The 15,404-nt window shown below is 44.6% G+C and overlaps 1 protein-coding gene across 1 annotated transcript in view; it reads right to left on the reverse strand.

Moving 5' to 3' along the window:
* Positions 1–281: 281 nt before the first annotated feature.
* The window catches only part of BLMH (bleomycin hydrolase), a 49,718-nt gene continuing 34,595 nt past the window's right edge, over positions 282–15,404 (reverse strand). Inside the window, exon 12 of the mRNA XM_047757508.1 lies at positions 282–1,247. Coding sequence (XP_047613464.1) covers positions 1,096–1,247 — 152 coding nt within the window. The 3' untranslated portion in view covers positions 282–1,095. The remainder of the gene's footprint in view (positions 1,248–15,404) is intronic.

Here is a 15,404-nt window from a genome sequence, read left to right on the forward strand (position 1 = left end):
AGCCTTACTTCCCACCCTTGCGGTGACCCTGGATCTTGGTGAAAGAATGGTTAAATGGAAGGAGCACAAGCCCTCCTAAAGTCGGTGCCTGGAAGCCCTGTGCAGAAGCCAGTGAGGATCAGCACAGGCTGGGAAGCATCATATATCCCACGGAGAAGCTAAAGCAGGGAGGCCCTTACTCATTTTGCTGGTGGTTTCACTTTTAAGAACACAAGCCACGTGGTTGTTTTCCTTTGCAGCTAAATAAACACACACTTCTTGGATCAAATAAGCCAACTTACTCTCATTTAGCAAAGTGTTTTATTCAAAAGCTTCTCAGCACCATCTAGTTGTCAGAAAGAACGGATATCTCCTTTTCATGCCCACCCAACTCCCAATTCCAGAGGGAGAAGTTAAACTGTTTGGTGAGAGCTCCCCCTAATGATTATGATGCAGATCATGATAAGGTTTTGGTTGGTCTCTCACCCACTTTCTCTAAGCCTCTCCCTAACCCTGCATCGAGTAAAGCTGTGTTCCCCACAGTTCAGAACAACAGGAAGGAATCATGTCAGTTTCGATCAACCTCCCATTCCTGGGCTATCAAGAGGCGCAAAAAATTACCTTGAAAACACTGACCTCAGAGACTGCCATCTAGGAGGGACAGTGCTACTGTCAGGCAGCATGCAGTTTCGAGAGCTCAAGATTAGGGCACCCTCCCCCTATTCTACTCTAGGAACAAGGAACACTAGGTCCATTTTCTCTCCACACACCTCAATTGCTCATCCTCTCCCGCCTTATGAAAACAGACACTGAACCAAACCTTTCAGACAGAGTTAAGACAAACAATGCCATCTGATTAAAACGCTAAGAGATCCTGAGCTGTTGGAGATGAGGAGAGTAGACGGTATGACCTGATCTTTCCCTTTTTTTCTTAAAGAGTATTTTGCTTCCGCATAAAGCACACTTCCCCAAAGAGGTTCCTGGAGGAGAAATCCAAGAGTCTGACTGTGTCCTGTGGGAACACACAGTCACCTGTGTAACTTTGGCTTCAGTCCCTGGATCTGTCCTTTGTAGCTACTTCAGGTCCCACAGGAGGCGGAAAAGCTGGAGGCAATATCACTCGGCCAAAGCACCCATGGGGTCCCAGGCTGGCAGGACAATGGGTTCCTGCTCTAGTACAGCTAGCACCTCTTCGGGGACATGCTTCTTGTCCACCACCACTTCGTAGACATATTCAGAGAACCACTCATCTGTCATGCACAGGTAACCTGGAGAAAAGAATAGAAGCCTCATGAGTCTAGAGGGCAAAGGGCAAAGAGCAGAAACCCTACTGGCACTGTTCAAAAAGCTTTTCACAAAACTAACATTTGTACCTGCTCTTCAGCTTTCCCATCTATGATCTCATTTAGTCTAGCAAAGTCTTCAATCCTGGGATGCAGACAGGGCAGCATGACCGTATTTTTAGCAATTAGAAAACTGGGGCAGAGTAACTAAGTGATGTGCCCAGGTCACATGGAAAGGTCAGAGCTGGGCCTTGGCCCTAAGGCTGCTACCAGATCCTGTGCTACTGCACTGCCAGGTGCCTCACTGAAGGTGGGTCGATGACCCTAGAAGGCAGGTGGAAATGTCTGCTATTCACACAGCCACACCTAGGGGATTAACCTCCAGGGTCAGAAGGGCAAGCATACCAGTTTGAGTCTTACTCTACCCACCTTTCTCGGCATCACTGGCTGTTTTCCTTTCTTCCTCTCTATCGTAAATTCCTACAGTAACCAGCTAAGCCACTAGGCGGGTGCTGATGGGGCCAGCGCATCATTCCCAGGTAGTCATTGATTTGCAGATGATACTGTGAGTCCTTGTTTTCTCAGGAGGAAATCTGTAGTGAGGACCAGGCAGAACCGAAGATGAGACACCTGCTCGGCCTGTATTCCTCACTAAGGAGGCCCTGGGACTTACGGATCTCTCCAGTGGTGGGACTGCAGAGGGGCAGAGCTGAACTAACACTCTCGATTGAGAGCTTAGCTGGGACAAGTGTGGTGTTATCAGGCATTTATCCTAGAAACCTGCCTCTTCCCATCAGGGAGACTGCATCTCAGGCTCCACTAGGAAAACACAAATTCCTCTTTAAGAACATAACTCCAACTAACTTTAACAGGGGGAAAAATGCTTCACCTGAGCTGCTGCTAAGTAAGAGCAAAATTAAAGCAAGGGATGAAAGCATGTGTGTTTAAAACAAGAATGGACCTGGGAGGGAACAGAGGACAAACATGGACACCTGCACGCGGGGATTCCCAGGAACCAGCAACCTTCACCTCCACCATCATCTTCTCTCTAGTGCCGTCCCTGTGCGAGACACGAGCTGTCTTCACCTCAAAGTGTTGATGCAGTTCTAGGTCCGCGTCATGTCATTTCCCACCACACGAGACCAAGGAAAAGGGAGGCGATACAGCTATTTCTCTTGAGGTGGTCCTCTAGAACACTGGTCCTCAAACTTCTTAACCCCAGCATCAAAGACTTTACACCTGAGGAGTTCCCTGGTGGTGCAGCGTGTTAAAGATGTGGCATTGTCACTGCTGTGGTTTGGGTGGCTGTTGTGGTGTGGGTTCCATCCCTGGCCCTGGAACTTCTGTATGCCACGGGTGTGGCCAAAACAACCAAAAAAACCAACAAACAACAACAAAAACCCTGTACACTTAAAACTATTGAAGACGCCCCCAAAAGTTGTTTATGTAGGTTATTTACTGTATTTACCATATTAGAAATTAAAACAGAAAGTTAAAAATATTGATTCATCACAAAGAAGAATTAGAAACCATGAATATACATATTTTTAGGAAAAAATAATGACAGACTCCAAAACAAAGTAAACTGGTTGGGAAAGTGGCATTATGTTACAATTGAGAAGACAGCTGAGTGTGCCTGTATCTGCTTTTGTGTTCAATCTGTTGTTCTGGATGAAGCAGATGATGCACATCTGGCCTCACATAGATACGTTGTCGGAGCAGGAAGACCTTGCAGATGCTCAAAAAGGGTCCCAGGGCTTGGCAGGGGTCCTCAGACCATTCTCTGAGAACTGCTCTCAAAAAGCAAGACTGATTTAAATAATTAAAAGGCAACATGATAGTAAGTCTATTTTTATAAGCTAAATGGTGTGACAGAAGACATTACTTAACTTGAAAAGAACTGCGTGGGGAAGCTCAGCTCTGCCTGATTCTGCTCGTCCCACTGACAGCAGAGACGGCTCGCACTGACCTGGCACCGCATGTCCACCCTCGCCAGAAACCCACGGGGAAAGCGCACAAGTCAGACCCTGACGAAGCTCTCATGATGGCAGCCTCCTGATCCGCTGCTCCTTTCTCAACAGCAGATACAGGGAAGAAGAACACAGACAACGCTGCAGCCTGCGCTCTTCCAAAGCCCCTGGTCCCTACCGTCACCTACTGCCACTAAAGTCCCGGCAGCCAAAGCTTGGTCCACTGAAGGGCCGACCAGTACCACTTCTGGCTGCATCCTGAGTGAGTGCTTCCTGAGAGGGCCAGCATCTGCTTTGCTGAAGAGGAGCTTTCGGTGGGCAGGAGACCAGGCTTTGAAATACTACAGCACTTGAGACACTAGGCATCCTTGCCCTCAGCCTAATGCCCGCTGAACAAATCCTTAGAGTGGCTCGGGGCAGTGAGGCAGGTGAAAGACAGAGGCAGATATCATGTAATAAAGTTCTGTGTCCTTATGACAATACTATCATCACACAATCAAATGAGTCTTCAAAGACTGCCCAGAGAAGATGGACAATAAGTACATCTACCCTATCTTGTTCCAAAAGCAGGCGATCAGATCAAGTCCTCACAAATTAAAACTCCTATCAGCTGTAATCCACCCTTTCAGTGTCCCTGCCAAGAGGACCTGCCTTGATTAGTCTCTCTCTTCAGGATATGAGTTCTTTGGGGGCCCACAAAAACCTCACAGTCTTTGTGGCTGCCAAATAATTGCACCCTGAGTAGATAATGAAGTTGCGGCTGCTTTAACTGTTGTTACTGCCTGTCCTGGAGTTTGACTGAGAAGATTAGGATCAGTATGTCTGAAGCCCAAGTGAGGGCTGTGAAGAGGAGCAGCGAAGCAGCCACTCCGGCAGGATGAAAGTGGCCATTCTGATCTGAGGAAAGCTGCAGCTTCGAGCCCTTATGTGCTCTGGCCACTAGAAATGAGCACTCCCCAAGAAAAAAGAAAACAGAAATCTGCTCCAAAGATCCCAAGGCTGCATTTAGGGAAATAAACAGACAGATGGATAAAGAAAGTCAGCTTTAGGAACTAAGGTGAAATTAAATTTTGTTTAAACTTTAATGTCTTGTTTACATGCAATGAGGAAGAAATAAAATAAGTGAACAGTCCCTCAAAGACACTGGCCATGTTTCTGTATTTCAGAGAAAGGACAGTATTGGTCTATCAAGGGAAAACCAGTGTCTGTGGATACAGCTCTGGACAGGTTAAGCCAAAACTCTTCACCCAGAAACAGAAGAGTTTTGAATGGATTTGTTAAAAAAAAGAACTTTAAATTCAAGAAGAACCTAAGAAAAAAGTTTGCTGAAATCCTACCAAAGATCTAAGTTTTAAGCCTCTCAGACTTAAGTCTTTCAAATTAAGGTGATAAGTGTATTATCACTTATGAACTGGATATCTTTTTTGCTTTGTTCCATGCATTATTTCACCTCCCTAAAAAACTATTTGTAGTTAAAAAAAATTTTTTTTTCCCTCACTATTTAAAAAAAAAGTATGACAAAATCAAACTATCTGTTCTGCTATGATGGATCTGTCTGGCAGCACAGACCTGTGGAAGCTGGACGACTGAGGCCTCGTTAAGTCACTGCCCATCTTTCACCTGATGCTTGGTAACTCAAGGCTGAAGAAAAGCTCCCGGAAAGGAAAGCAAAAACCTCACTGGCACTTGTCTCATATTTCAAATTTCCTAATAAATTGTGAGAAACCACTTCACAGAACATTAATTAGTCATTTAAAAGAAAGTTGCAGGAGTTGTGGAGGTCCTAAAAAGCAAAAAACAAAACAAAAAAACCCCTCAAAACTGGGCATATATAATTACACCTTTCTTTTTGGGTCCAATTTGAACTCTTCTCTGTTTGTCTGCTTATTTACAGTTTTCTTTTGTAAAATGTCTGTTTGGGACCTCTGCCTAATTTTAACTGGTGTGCTTGCCATTTTCACAGTGATTAGTAATAGTGCTCTCTATATTAATGTATTATAATAATCGCAAATATTTTTTCCTATTATGTAATTTGTCTTCTAATTTAGTTGATGATGTTTTTCTAGTCTACTAAAATTTTTTATTTTTATGAAGTCAAATTTATCAATCTTTTCCTTTATGGCTTCTAATTTTTTCATTATGCTTATAAGCATTTTTCTGCTACTACATTTAAAAAAAGAGAGAAACAGGGTAAGTGGTAAGAAAATATAAGAAACACAATATCAATGAAAACCCCCCCACTAAGGCCTTGGCACAATCTAGTGCCCAGCTAAGAAAACACACAATTTCAATAGGTAATTAAGTAGTAACAATCTGTCAACCACTTCTGTTGGTTACCCACTGCTTAAAGCAAGCTCTAATACCTTACATTTGTAGAAGAGTATGCTGCAATTGTACAAAATGACACAATTCCTACGGAATGGAATTTAGCAATCTAGAAAAAATTCACATGCATTTACCCTCTTCACTAAGCAATGCCATTTCTGGGACTTCATCCTACAGACACACAGTACTCACATGCACACTGTATTTATTTATGCACAGTAACAGCTAATACTTATTCAGCTCTTACTACGTGTCAGGCAATGTTCTAAGCATTGCACAAGATTAATTCACTGCAATATCGTTTGTCATAACCAAAGCCTAGAAAGAACCCAAGTTCCACTAGTAAGGGAACTGGTTGGTTAAACTATGGTACATCCAGGCAATGGAAGATAATGAAGCTGTACTGCTGTGAAAATGCACTGCTGGGGCTCCAAAACACGCTATTAAGTGAAGGGAGAGCGAGAGTCAGAGCAGGGGATCACTAAAGCCACCTTTGGGGCCCTAATGCAGAAATGAATAGAAACAGTAACCTGGGGAGTTCCCGTCGTGGCGCAGGGGTTAACGAATCTGACTAGGAACCATGTGGTTGCAGGTTCGATCCCTGGCCTTGCTCAGTGGGTTGAGGATCCGGCATTGCCGTTAAGCTGTGCTGTAGGTCACAGACACGGCTTGGATCCTGTGTTGCTGTGGCTCTGGTGTAGGCCGATGGCTACAGCTCCAATTAGACCCCCTAGCCTGGGAACTTCCATATGCTACTGGAGCAGCCCTAGAAAAAGACAAAAAAGAAAAAAAGAAAGAAAAAAGAAAGAAAGAAACAGCAACCTGGAAAAAGGGGAGGAGAAAGCAGTAGAAAAGGTGACAGCCAGGGAGAAGATTGCTCTTTATATACTTTTTTTGTCTTCTGATTTTGGAACAATGTAATTTTATTTATTTAATTTTTAATTTTTCTCTTTTTCTTTTTAGGGCTGATCCTGTAGCACATGAGAGTTCTGGGCTAGGGGTCGAATTGGAGCTGTAGCTGAGGCCTAACACAGCCACAGCCACAGCCACAGCCACATCAGATCCAAGCTGCAGCTGGGGCCTATACTGCAGCTTGAAGCAATTCCAGATCCCTAACCCAATGAGTGAGGCCCACATCTGCATGGACACTGTGTTGGGTTCTTAATCCACTGAGCCACAACAGGAACTCCAAATTTTATTATTTATTAAAAGAATTGCACCTTAGAAAGCAAAATAAAACAAACATACACACAAAGATCTGTAGGGAGCATAGCCTTCAAAATACAATTTTATATCAACTATGCTAGTTTTTTTGGTTTGTTTTTTTCTTTCTAGGGCCACACCTACTGCATATGAAAGTTAGGGGTCAAATTGGAGCTGCAACTGCCAGCCTACACCACAGTCACAGCAATGAAGGATCTGAGCCTTGTCTCTGACCTACACCACTGCTCACTGCAACGCCAGATCCTTAACCCACTGAGCGAGGCCAGGGATTGAACCTGCATCCTTATGGATACTAGTCAGATTCGTAATCCACTGAGCCACAACAGGAACTCTGACCTATCCTTGTTTTGATTCTAACCCTCACATCAACACTGTGAGGCAGGCAGGGCTGGGATGAGTTTTTTAAAGTCACAAAGCCAGGAAGTAAAGCCTATACTCAAATCTAGGTCTTAACTCCAAATTCAGTCTTTTCCATGGGGCTTAGTGTCCTTCAAAAGAGTACACAGTGGCAAGAGAGTGGCAGGTAGTCAGTTACAGCTTTGGCAACAGATAGCTGTGTAATCCAGCTCAGGCACCTCTCTGGAACCAATTCTATCTGCTCACACATCCCATGTCCATAGCCAGGGGTCCAATTTTTGAGGGGTCCATTTATGAAGTATTTATTTTCTTTAAATCAAAGAGATGTCATGTGGTCTAAGAGAATTTATGTAGAAGGACAGAGAACAGGATGGGCTGGATGTTTAAAAAAAAAAGAAAACACCATTTAGGAGACAGACATCTGTATAGTGATCTGAGGAGAGGCTTCCTTTCCTACAGAGTAAACACAGCAGTCTGGCTCTGTGGTGAGGACATATTCAGCTTCCTCTGTGTAAGAGAAGGGAAACTGTCAGAGCTGGATATTACCTGTGGCCTCTTTCAAAAACAAGGACCGGAGAAGATTCCATTTCCTTGGCAAGAAGGCAGAGTGGAAAATGTGGTTGGGAAAGAGAGTTGTTTTGGTTTGTGGGTTTTATTTTTTTCAATCATTAAAGCACAACAAAGTTCAGCCAGCAGTAGCGCTTACTTCCTGAGGAAGCGCCTCTGCCAGAGTCCAGAAGACGCCTGTCCACCTCTGGGCTGAGGAGAGAAGGCAACACACCAACCAGTCAGACTTGCTGTTTCCCTGGACCATGAGCACCATCCAACAAGTCTGCGATCATACAAAATTCTGCCAAGTTCTCTGATGTTGGACAGGAGGAGAAAACATAAACTTGGGTGTCATTCAGGGGTGTGTTTTCTCACCAAAACTCAATGACTTTTCTCTAACCCCAAACATCACTACTCCTATTTGTTTCCGGCAAAGCCTGCTTTGTGATCATTCCTCAAAAGCTCCATGTACGGGAGTTCCCATAGTGGCACAGCTGGAAAGAATCTCACTAGGAACCATGAGGTTGCATGTTTGATCCCTGGCCTCGCTCAGTGGGTTAAGGATCCGGCGTTGCCATGAGCTGTGGTGTGGGTCGCAGACATGGCTCGGATCTGTGCTGCTGTGGCTGTGGCGCGTAGGCCGGCAGCTAAAGCTCCTATTTGACCTCTAGCCTGGGGACTTCCATACACTGCAAGTGTGGCCTTAAAAAAAAAAAAAAAAAAAAAGGCTCCATGAACGGAGGCCATATTATTTCCTAGTGCCACACCTTAGGCCTGCCTGAAGCACGAGGTCAAGAGCTTCCCTTCCCTTGGCTGGCCTCCCACTTCCTTTCCCCAAAAGCCACAACCCTAACATCTTTCCTAAAACTCTACTCACTCCTGGAAGAATCATGAAGGAGCCTCACCAGTTGCAATCACTCACATCTCTCTTGTAGCTTATCCCCTATATTATTTTGCATTTACTCTCATGTTTGTGTCCTATGTATTTGTTCTCATAATCAATAAAAAAACACCAAACAGAGCCAGATTTACAGCCTCCATTGTCCCAGGTCAACTCCCCTCCTCCCGCCCCCAACTCCAAGCATCTGAAGGAATCAAGTACAAAATGTCTTCTGTGGCCTTAACAGCACAGTTGGGCTTCTACCCTCACCGCTTCTCAAGTTTCCAGAAACCTGCCTTTTAAAAGCCCAACCCCGAAAGCCTCTCCCTTGACTCATTTTCTGGCTGCCTGCTGCAGCACTATTCACCACCGTGTTCTGCCTGCCCTCACCCAGTCCCATGACTTCTGGCCCCTCAGCTTCAATGTCTTTCTACTGTCTCCCCACTAAGGGGCTCTTCCCTGGCTCTTTTGCTGTCATCTGCCTGTTTGGAAAAATCATCCCTTCTCTTGCTTTGCTCAGTCTACTTATCCTATATCTTACAGTCTGAGGAGCACACCATGAATGCCACTTCTGTCACATCTCAGCCTTCTTCAAATCTCCTTCTTGTGTCACAGGTGAATAAGTATAAACTCCTCTGAGGGTCAGAGACGTTCATTCCACCACAGCCTGTGCACAGTTCCCTGCATCCCGTCAACAGACGTGAGGTGATGCTATTGCTAATGGGTTTTCCTCAGCACCAGGTTTATGCACCACCACTGCTTTCTCTCCTGAAACTAAACCCACATGACAAGTTATCCATGCAGCAAACTGGCCATGTGGCCCAACAGTCACACCAGGGTCCTACATTCTTAGAGACCCCATGCTAGAACTGCGGGCAAGGTAGACAGCCCTCTTCCAGAGGGAAGGATTAAGGCGCCTTTTGCTCTTGTTCTCCTGCCCTCATCCGTCTGCAGAAAACATTCACAACGACAGCTGAGATCGTCGTGCTCTTCTTATACGCCCGGCACGGTGCTCACGACATCCCTGCGAGGGAGGTGCAGTTATTGTCCTCGTTTTACTGATGAGAAAACCAAGGCTTAGAAAACCAAGGCTACACAGCCAATAGGTGGGACTGCCAGGATGTGTCCCCAGGCATCTGGCTCCAGGTTTTGTGCTTAACCTCCATCCTTCTCAAAGCAACACAAACACAGTCTGGTGAGGACAGATCCTCTCTACAGGAGAAAGCAAACACACACACACACACACACACAAATCTATGCTAAATGTGAAGGGACTGCTCCCTGAAACCGAGGCCTGCTTGCAGGTTGGGGGAGCCTCTGTTCCATAGCTTGTCCCCCTCTCACAAACGGCAGCCCTCTCCTGGGCACACACGTCAATCTGAGAGCACGGACTGCCTCTGCTCCACTCACGCGCACTATCTTTCAGCTCGAGTCGTGCAGGGTCGTTGGTTAATGAAGACGGAAGATGAGGCGTCCCTCTGAAAGAACTCAGACACCTGAATTCGAAGGTAGCAGCCCCTTTCCCAAGCCTGGAGAGACACGAAAACCCTGAGGTGACAAAACAGATTTGTATCTTGCTCCTTTACAGGAAACCAGGAGCCTCTGCTTTTAGCCCATATAATGTTCTCTTATTTCAGCAAGTTCAGTTCAATGCTATCTGAAATTTACATTTTTTGTGTGTGCTAGGAATCCAAAGTAAATCTCACACTAATCTGCAAGTAATTGTCTATTTTTTACAGGTAATATACATTTTTAGGGAAGTTGCCCATGTCAAACTAAGAAATCTGAATCCCAATTCTATCTCTGACATTGGGCAACCTAAGTCAAACCTCTCACTATGTTGTAGTTTTTTCACACAGAACATGGTTACACTCATGCTCTCCAGTTACTCTACCTGACTCCATGAGGGAAAAAAAAACCATAAACACATCAGCAAACTGAATTCTTTTTTTTTTTGTCTTTTTGTCTTTTTTTGTTGTTGTTGTTGTTGTTGTTGCTATTTCTTGGGCCGCTCCCGCGGCATATGGAGGTTCCCAGGCTAGGGGTTGAATCGGAGCTGTAGCCACCGGCCTACACCAGAGCCACAGCCCGTGAGCTGTGGTGTAGATCACAGATGAGTCTCCGATCCCGCATTGCTGTGGCTCTGGCGTAGGCCGGCGGCTACAGCTCCAATTCGACCCCTAGCCTGGGAACCTCCATATGCCGTGGGAAGCGGCCCTAGAAAAGGCAAAAAGACAAAAATAAATAAATAAATAAATGCCCTTTTTTCTGATATCAGACATTTTCTCATCTCCAGATACTTTATACAAGTTATATGCCCCCTTAGTCCTAAAAAAGAGAAGCTCAGAGGAAGCCCAGTTCACTGGTTAAGAAAACAGGCTCTAATGTCAGACTGCCTGAATTATAATTCTGGCTCTACCGCTTATTAGCTAGCAGACCTGTCAGTAGATTTGGTTTAAAGATTATTCTCTTCTCAGATAAATTTCTGACTAAGAGTGAGAAGCACCGTAGGTTATTTCGCTTATTTAAAATTCTTAAGCATTTTACAATTAGACTTCGACAAGACTATCAACTTTTCAAAATGAAGAGAATGCAGCAAGTCTCAAAGTCTATTCCCTCATTCAACTATGAAATTCATTCCTAACATGATCCATAAACAAGGTACAAAATGCAGTCAAATATTTCAAGAAGCAAGGCAGTAAAGAAAGCCATGTTGGCTGCACCCCGTCTTAGATATGTATCTAATTTTCAGTCCAGCTGACTAGAATACTAGCTCTCAGCAATATGAAGTAACCCAATGAGCTCAATAAGATAAAATATGTCTCTCGCGGTCAGAGCTAGTATTTGTCCACGTTGGGAAACAGATCATTTGATTTAGTTAGTAGTCTCTGGGCCATGAATGTGCCCAATGGAGAAGACCAAAGCCAGAAATGGGCAGCGGGAAAAGGCCACCTGCCCAGGTATCTCTGCTCTGTTTACCTCCAGCCTGTATTCTTTTTTTTTTTTTTGTCTTTTGTCTTTTTTTGTTGTTGTTGCTATTTCTTGGGCTGCTCCCGCGGCATATGGAGGTTCCCAGAGCCACAGCAACGCGGGATCCGAGCCGCGTCTGCAACCTACACCACAGCTCACAGCTCACGGCAACGCCGGATCGTCAACCCACTGAGCAAGGGCAGGGACCGAACCCGCAACCTCATGGTTCCTAGTTGGATTCGTCAACCACTGCGCCACAACGGGAACTCCGAGAAACCATCAATCTTAACAAAAGAAATCCCAAAGAGAATGGTAACAACCCATCAACAACGTTATCTACAGAGGAGTTCCCAATGTGGCTCAGCGGTAATGAACCTGACTGGTATTCATGAAGATATGGGTTCGATCCCTGGCCTCGCTCAGTGTGTTAAGGATCCAGGGTTGCCATGAGCTGTGGCACAGGCCAGCAGCTACAGCTCTGATTCAATCCCTAGCCTAGGAGCTTCCATGTGCTATGGGTGTGGCCCTAAAAAGACAAAAAAAAGAAAAAACAAAACAAAACAATGCTATCCACAGAAACAAAATCCCAGCAATGCTGTTTAAGGCTGTCATGTCTCCAGAGAGCGCACAAAAGAAGTTCTCTCTTAGGCATGGCAGATGGGAGGGTCCTGCTGGGGTAAACACACGTCGCCAGCATAATAACATGCTATGCACTCCCTTAAGGTCAGGCCAACTATGCCAATTAAATTAGATCATGTTTTCTTTCCTTCCTTCCTGTTAAGTAGGAAAGAACATTACCAAGAAACACATGAGAGTAATTTATTTTGGCATTGAATGAACTATTCCCTACTCCCACTTAGTTCAATTTCTTATCTTTTGGCTCTACTGTAATGCTTTGCTCTGTAAAATCTCGGGCATTTCAGTTATTCCAGAACAACAAAAAAGTTAGTTTAATTTTAATTAGCCACCTGCAGGTTTCACTAGGCAGGCTTATAGGCAGACCATAGCCATTAAGACCCCAGCCCTCTCAACATAATAATGGAGTATGTCAGTACAAACAAAACTTTTACTGAGTTAGGAGTAAAGAGGTACAGTTGAATGGGGAAAAAAAATTAGCAAAGTGGCCTAGAATCCTCTTTAAGAGTAGGTATCTAGGTTCAAAGTAATAAAGATAATAACTCAGACTACACAAAACATAGAACATTTGCCTGACTTTACAAGTGTTTATCCTTTCTTAAATGGCTATCACTATAATCTACAAACTCAAGTGACTGTTACAGATAGGAAAGTATCTCAGGAGTTCCCCTGCCGTGGCGCAGTGGTTAACGAATCTGACTAGGAATCATGAGGTTGCGGGTTTGGTCCCTGCCCTTGCTCAGTGGGTTAACGATCCGGCGTTGCCGTGAGCTGTGGTGTAGGTTGCAGACGCGGCTCGGATCCTGCGTTGCTGTGGCTCTGGCGTAGGCTGGCAGCTACAGCTCCGATTCGACCCCTAGCCTGGGAACCTCCATATGCTGCGGGAGCGGCCCAAAGAAATAGCAAAAAAAAAAAAAAAAAAAGAAAAGTATCTCAGAAACAAGCCAACGAGTCAAGGCTAGTCTAAATAAATCATAACTTTAGTCCCTTTCTTGGACGCTAATCTTTATAACAAACCCATTTGCAGGGACCAAAAATGAAACAGAAGCTACAGAAATTCATCTGAAGCAATATCTTCTTTTGTTTTTCTGGCCATATCTGTGGCATGCGGAAATTCTCAGGCTGAGGATCAAATCCAAGTCACAGTAGTGACAACACCTGATCCTTAACTGGCTGTGCCACCAGGGAACTCCTTGAAGCAGTATCTTGTTTTAAAACGTTACAAATACCCAATCTTTCCAATTCAAGACATGCTTTCCCCTTGCATTCGTTTCTTAGCTATCATCAATCTACATATATAACGGAATTCTAAGGTGCTTTTTTTTTTTTTTTGGTCTTTTTGGCATTTTTTGGGCCGCTCCCGCGGCATATGGAAGTTTCCAGGCTAGGGGTCCAATCGGAGCTGAAGCCACTGGCCTACACCAGGGCCACAGCAACGCGGGATCCGAGCCGCGTCTGCAACCTACACCACAGCTCACGGCAACGCCGGATCGTTAACCCACTGAGCAAGGGCAGGGACCGAACCCGCAACCTCATGGTTCCTAGTCGGATTCGTTAACCACTGCGCCACGACGGGAACTCCCTAAGGTGCTTATTTTTAATCTTTCCACTAGCTTTGTTAAGGTGTATGTATACCCATCTCTACCCGATCCCAATGTTTTTGTGTCTTAAAATGAATCCATCTTTTTTTTTAATGTCTTTTTGCCATTTCTTGGGCCACTCTCGCGGCATATGGAGGTTCCCAGGCTAGAGGTCTAATCAGAGATGTAGCCGCCGGCCTACGCCAGAGCCACAGCAATGTGGGATCCAAGCCGCATCTGTGACCTACACCACAGCTCATGGCAACACCGGATCCTTAATCCACTGAGCAAGGCCAGGGATCGAACCCGCAACCTCGTGGTTCCTAGTCGGATTTGTTAACCACTGAGACACAACGGGAACTCCAAAATGAACCCATCTTATAAGAAACCACCAATTAAAAAATTTGTTGCACTTTAATTCATAATAGGTAATTTAGCAAGTACCCATAATTGAAGAACAATAACAAGTCACAGAAGGGGGACATCTCTGATGATGAACAGAGATGCACTAACAGTGCTGATATCTGTTTACATATAAACAACGAGTGCTGAGTTTCAAGCAGATCCCTGGAAGAGGTAGCCAAAATCCACCAGGGATCATTTCATGGAGAGATGAAAAGACTTGGAAGAATAGATTAAATGGCCTTCGGGTGCTGGCCATCACATACAGGCCTGTGCCACTCAATCGCAGCATTCTCCACTCTCCTCAAGGCTCTTCTAAGACAGTAGTTTTCAAATATAAACTCCCGAAGCCCCATTTGCTCATTTCCAAGCCTCCACACCCCTCCTGCCTCCACCTTTTACACTTAGAAATCCTTGCACTCGAAAGAACTTAGTTGGAATGGTTCTCACTTAGAGAGAAACAACAGGCAAAGAGTTGCTGAGATCTCTATTTTTTCTTTCATTTTGTTGTTTTAAATTTTTATTTGCTTTTTTCCTTTTTTATGGCCATACCTGCAGCATATGGAAATTCTGGGGCCAGTGGTCAAAACTGGAGCTGCCTACGCCACAGCCACAGCCACACCACATCCAAGCTGCATCTGCGACCTGTGCCAGAGCTTGCGACAATGCCAGGTCAACAAGGGATTGAACCCACATCCTCACAGACACTATGTTCAATTCTTAGTCTGCTGAACCACAAGGGGAACTCCGCTGTGGTTTTTTTTGTTTTTTGAAGAAAATTTATGGCTGATTCCTCTTGAGTGAGATATATGCTGAAGTTTGATTGCAAGTGTCTGGGTATCTCACTGGATTCCCTACTACCTACTTCCTCCCAGTCTTCTAACTAATCCAGTAAGCTGTGGTTAATGTGTCCTTCGTAGCCAGAATCTACCGGCTAAAGGTAAGGACTCTGGGAAACAGCTGCTACAAGACGTCACCAACACACAGCACACATGCAAATACATGATGTGATGACATGCATAGTATTCTACAGTAGTTGCCACTTTTTGGTTTGAAACCCTAAAAATTAAAGCACAATAGCACCTTAAAATGCTTTTTTATATACTATATGTATCAAGAAAAACAGTCTTAAAAAATATGATCTCAGGATTTGCAAGAATATACCCTAAATGGTTAATCAATTGGTGATCTCTGGGTAGCAGGATTATTAAATATTTTTATTTTCCTTTTGGCTATAGATTTTATTTTT

The sequence above is a fragment of the Phacochoerus africanus genome, chromosome 14 (assembly GCF_016906955.1).
Source record: "Phacochoerus africanus isolate WHEZ1 chromosome 14, ROS_Pafr_v1, whole genome shotgun sequence".
NCBI classification, from domain to species: Eukaryota; Metazoa; Chordata; class Mammalia; order Artiodactyla; family Suidae; genus Phacochoerus; species Phacochoerus africanus.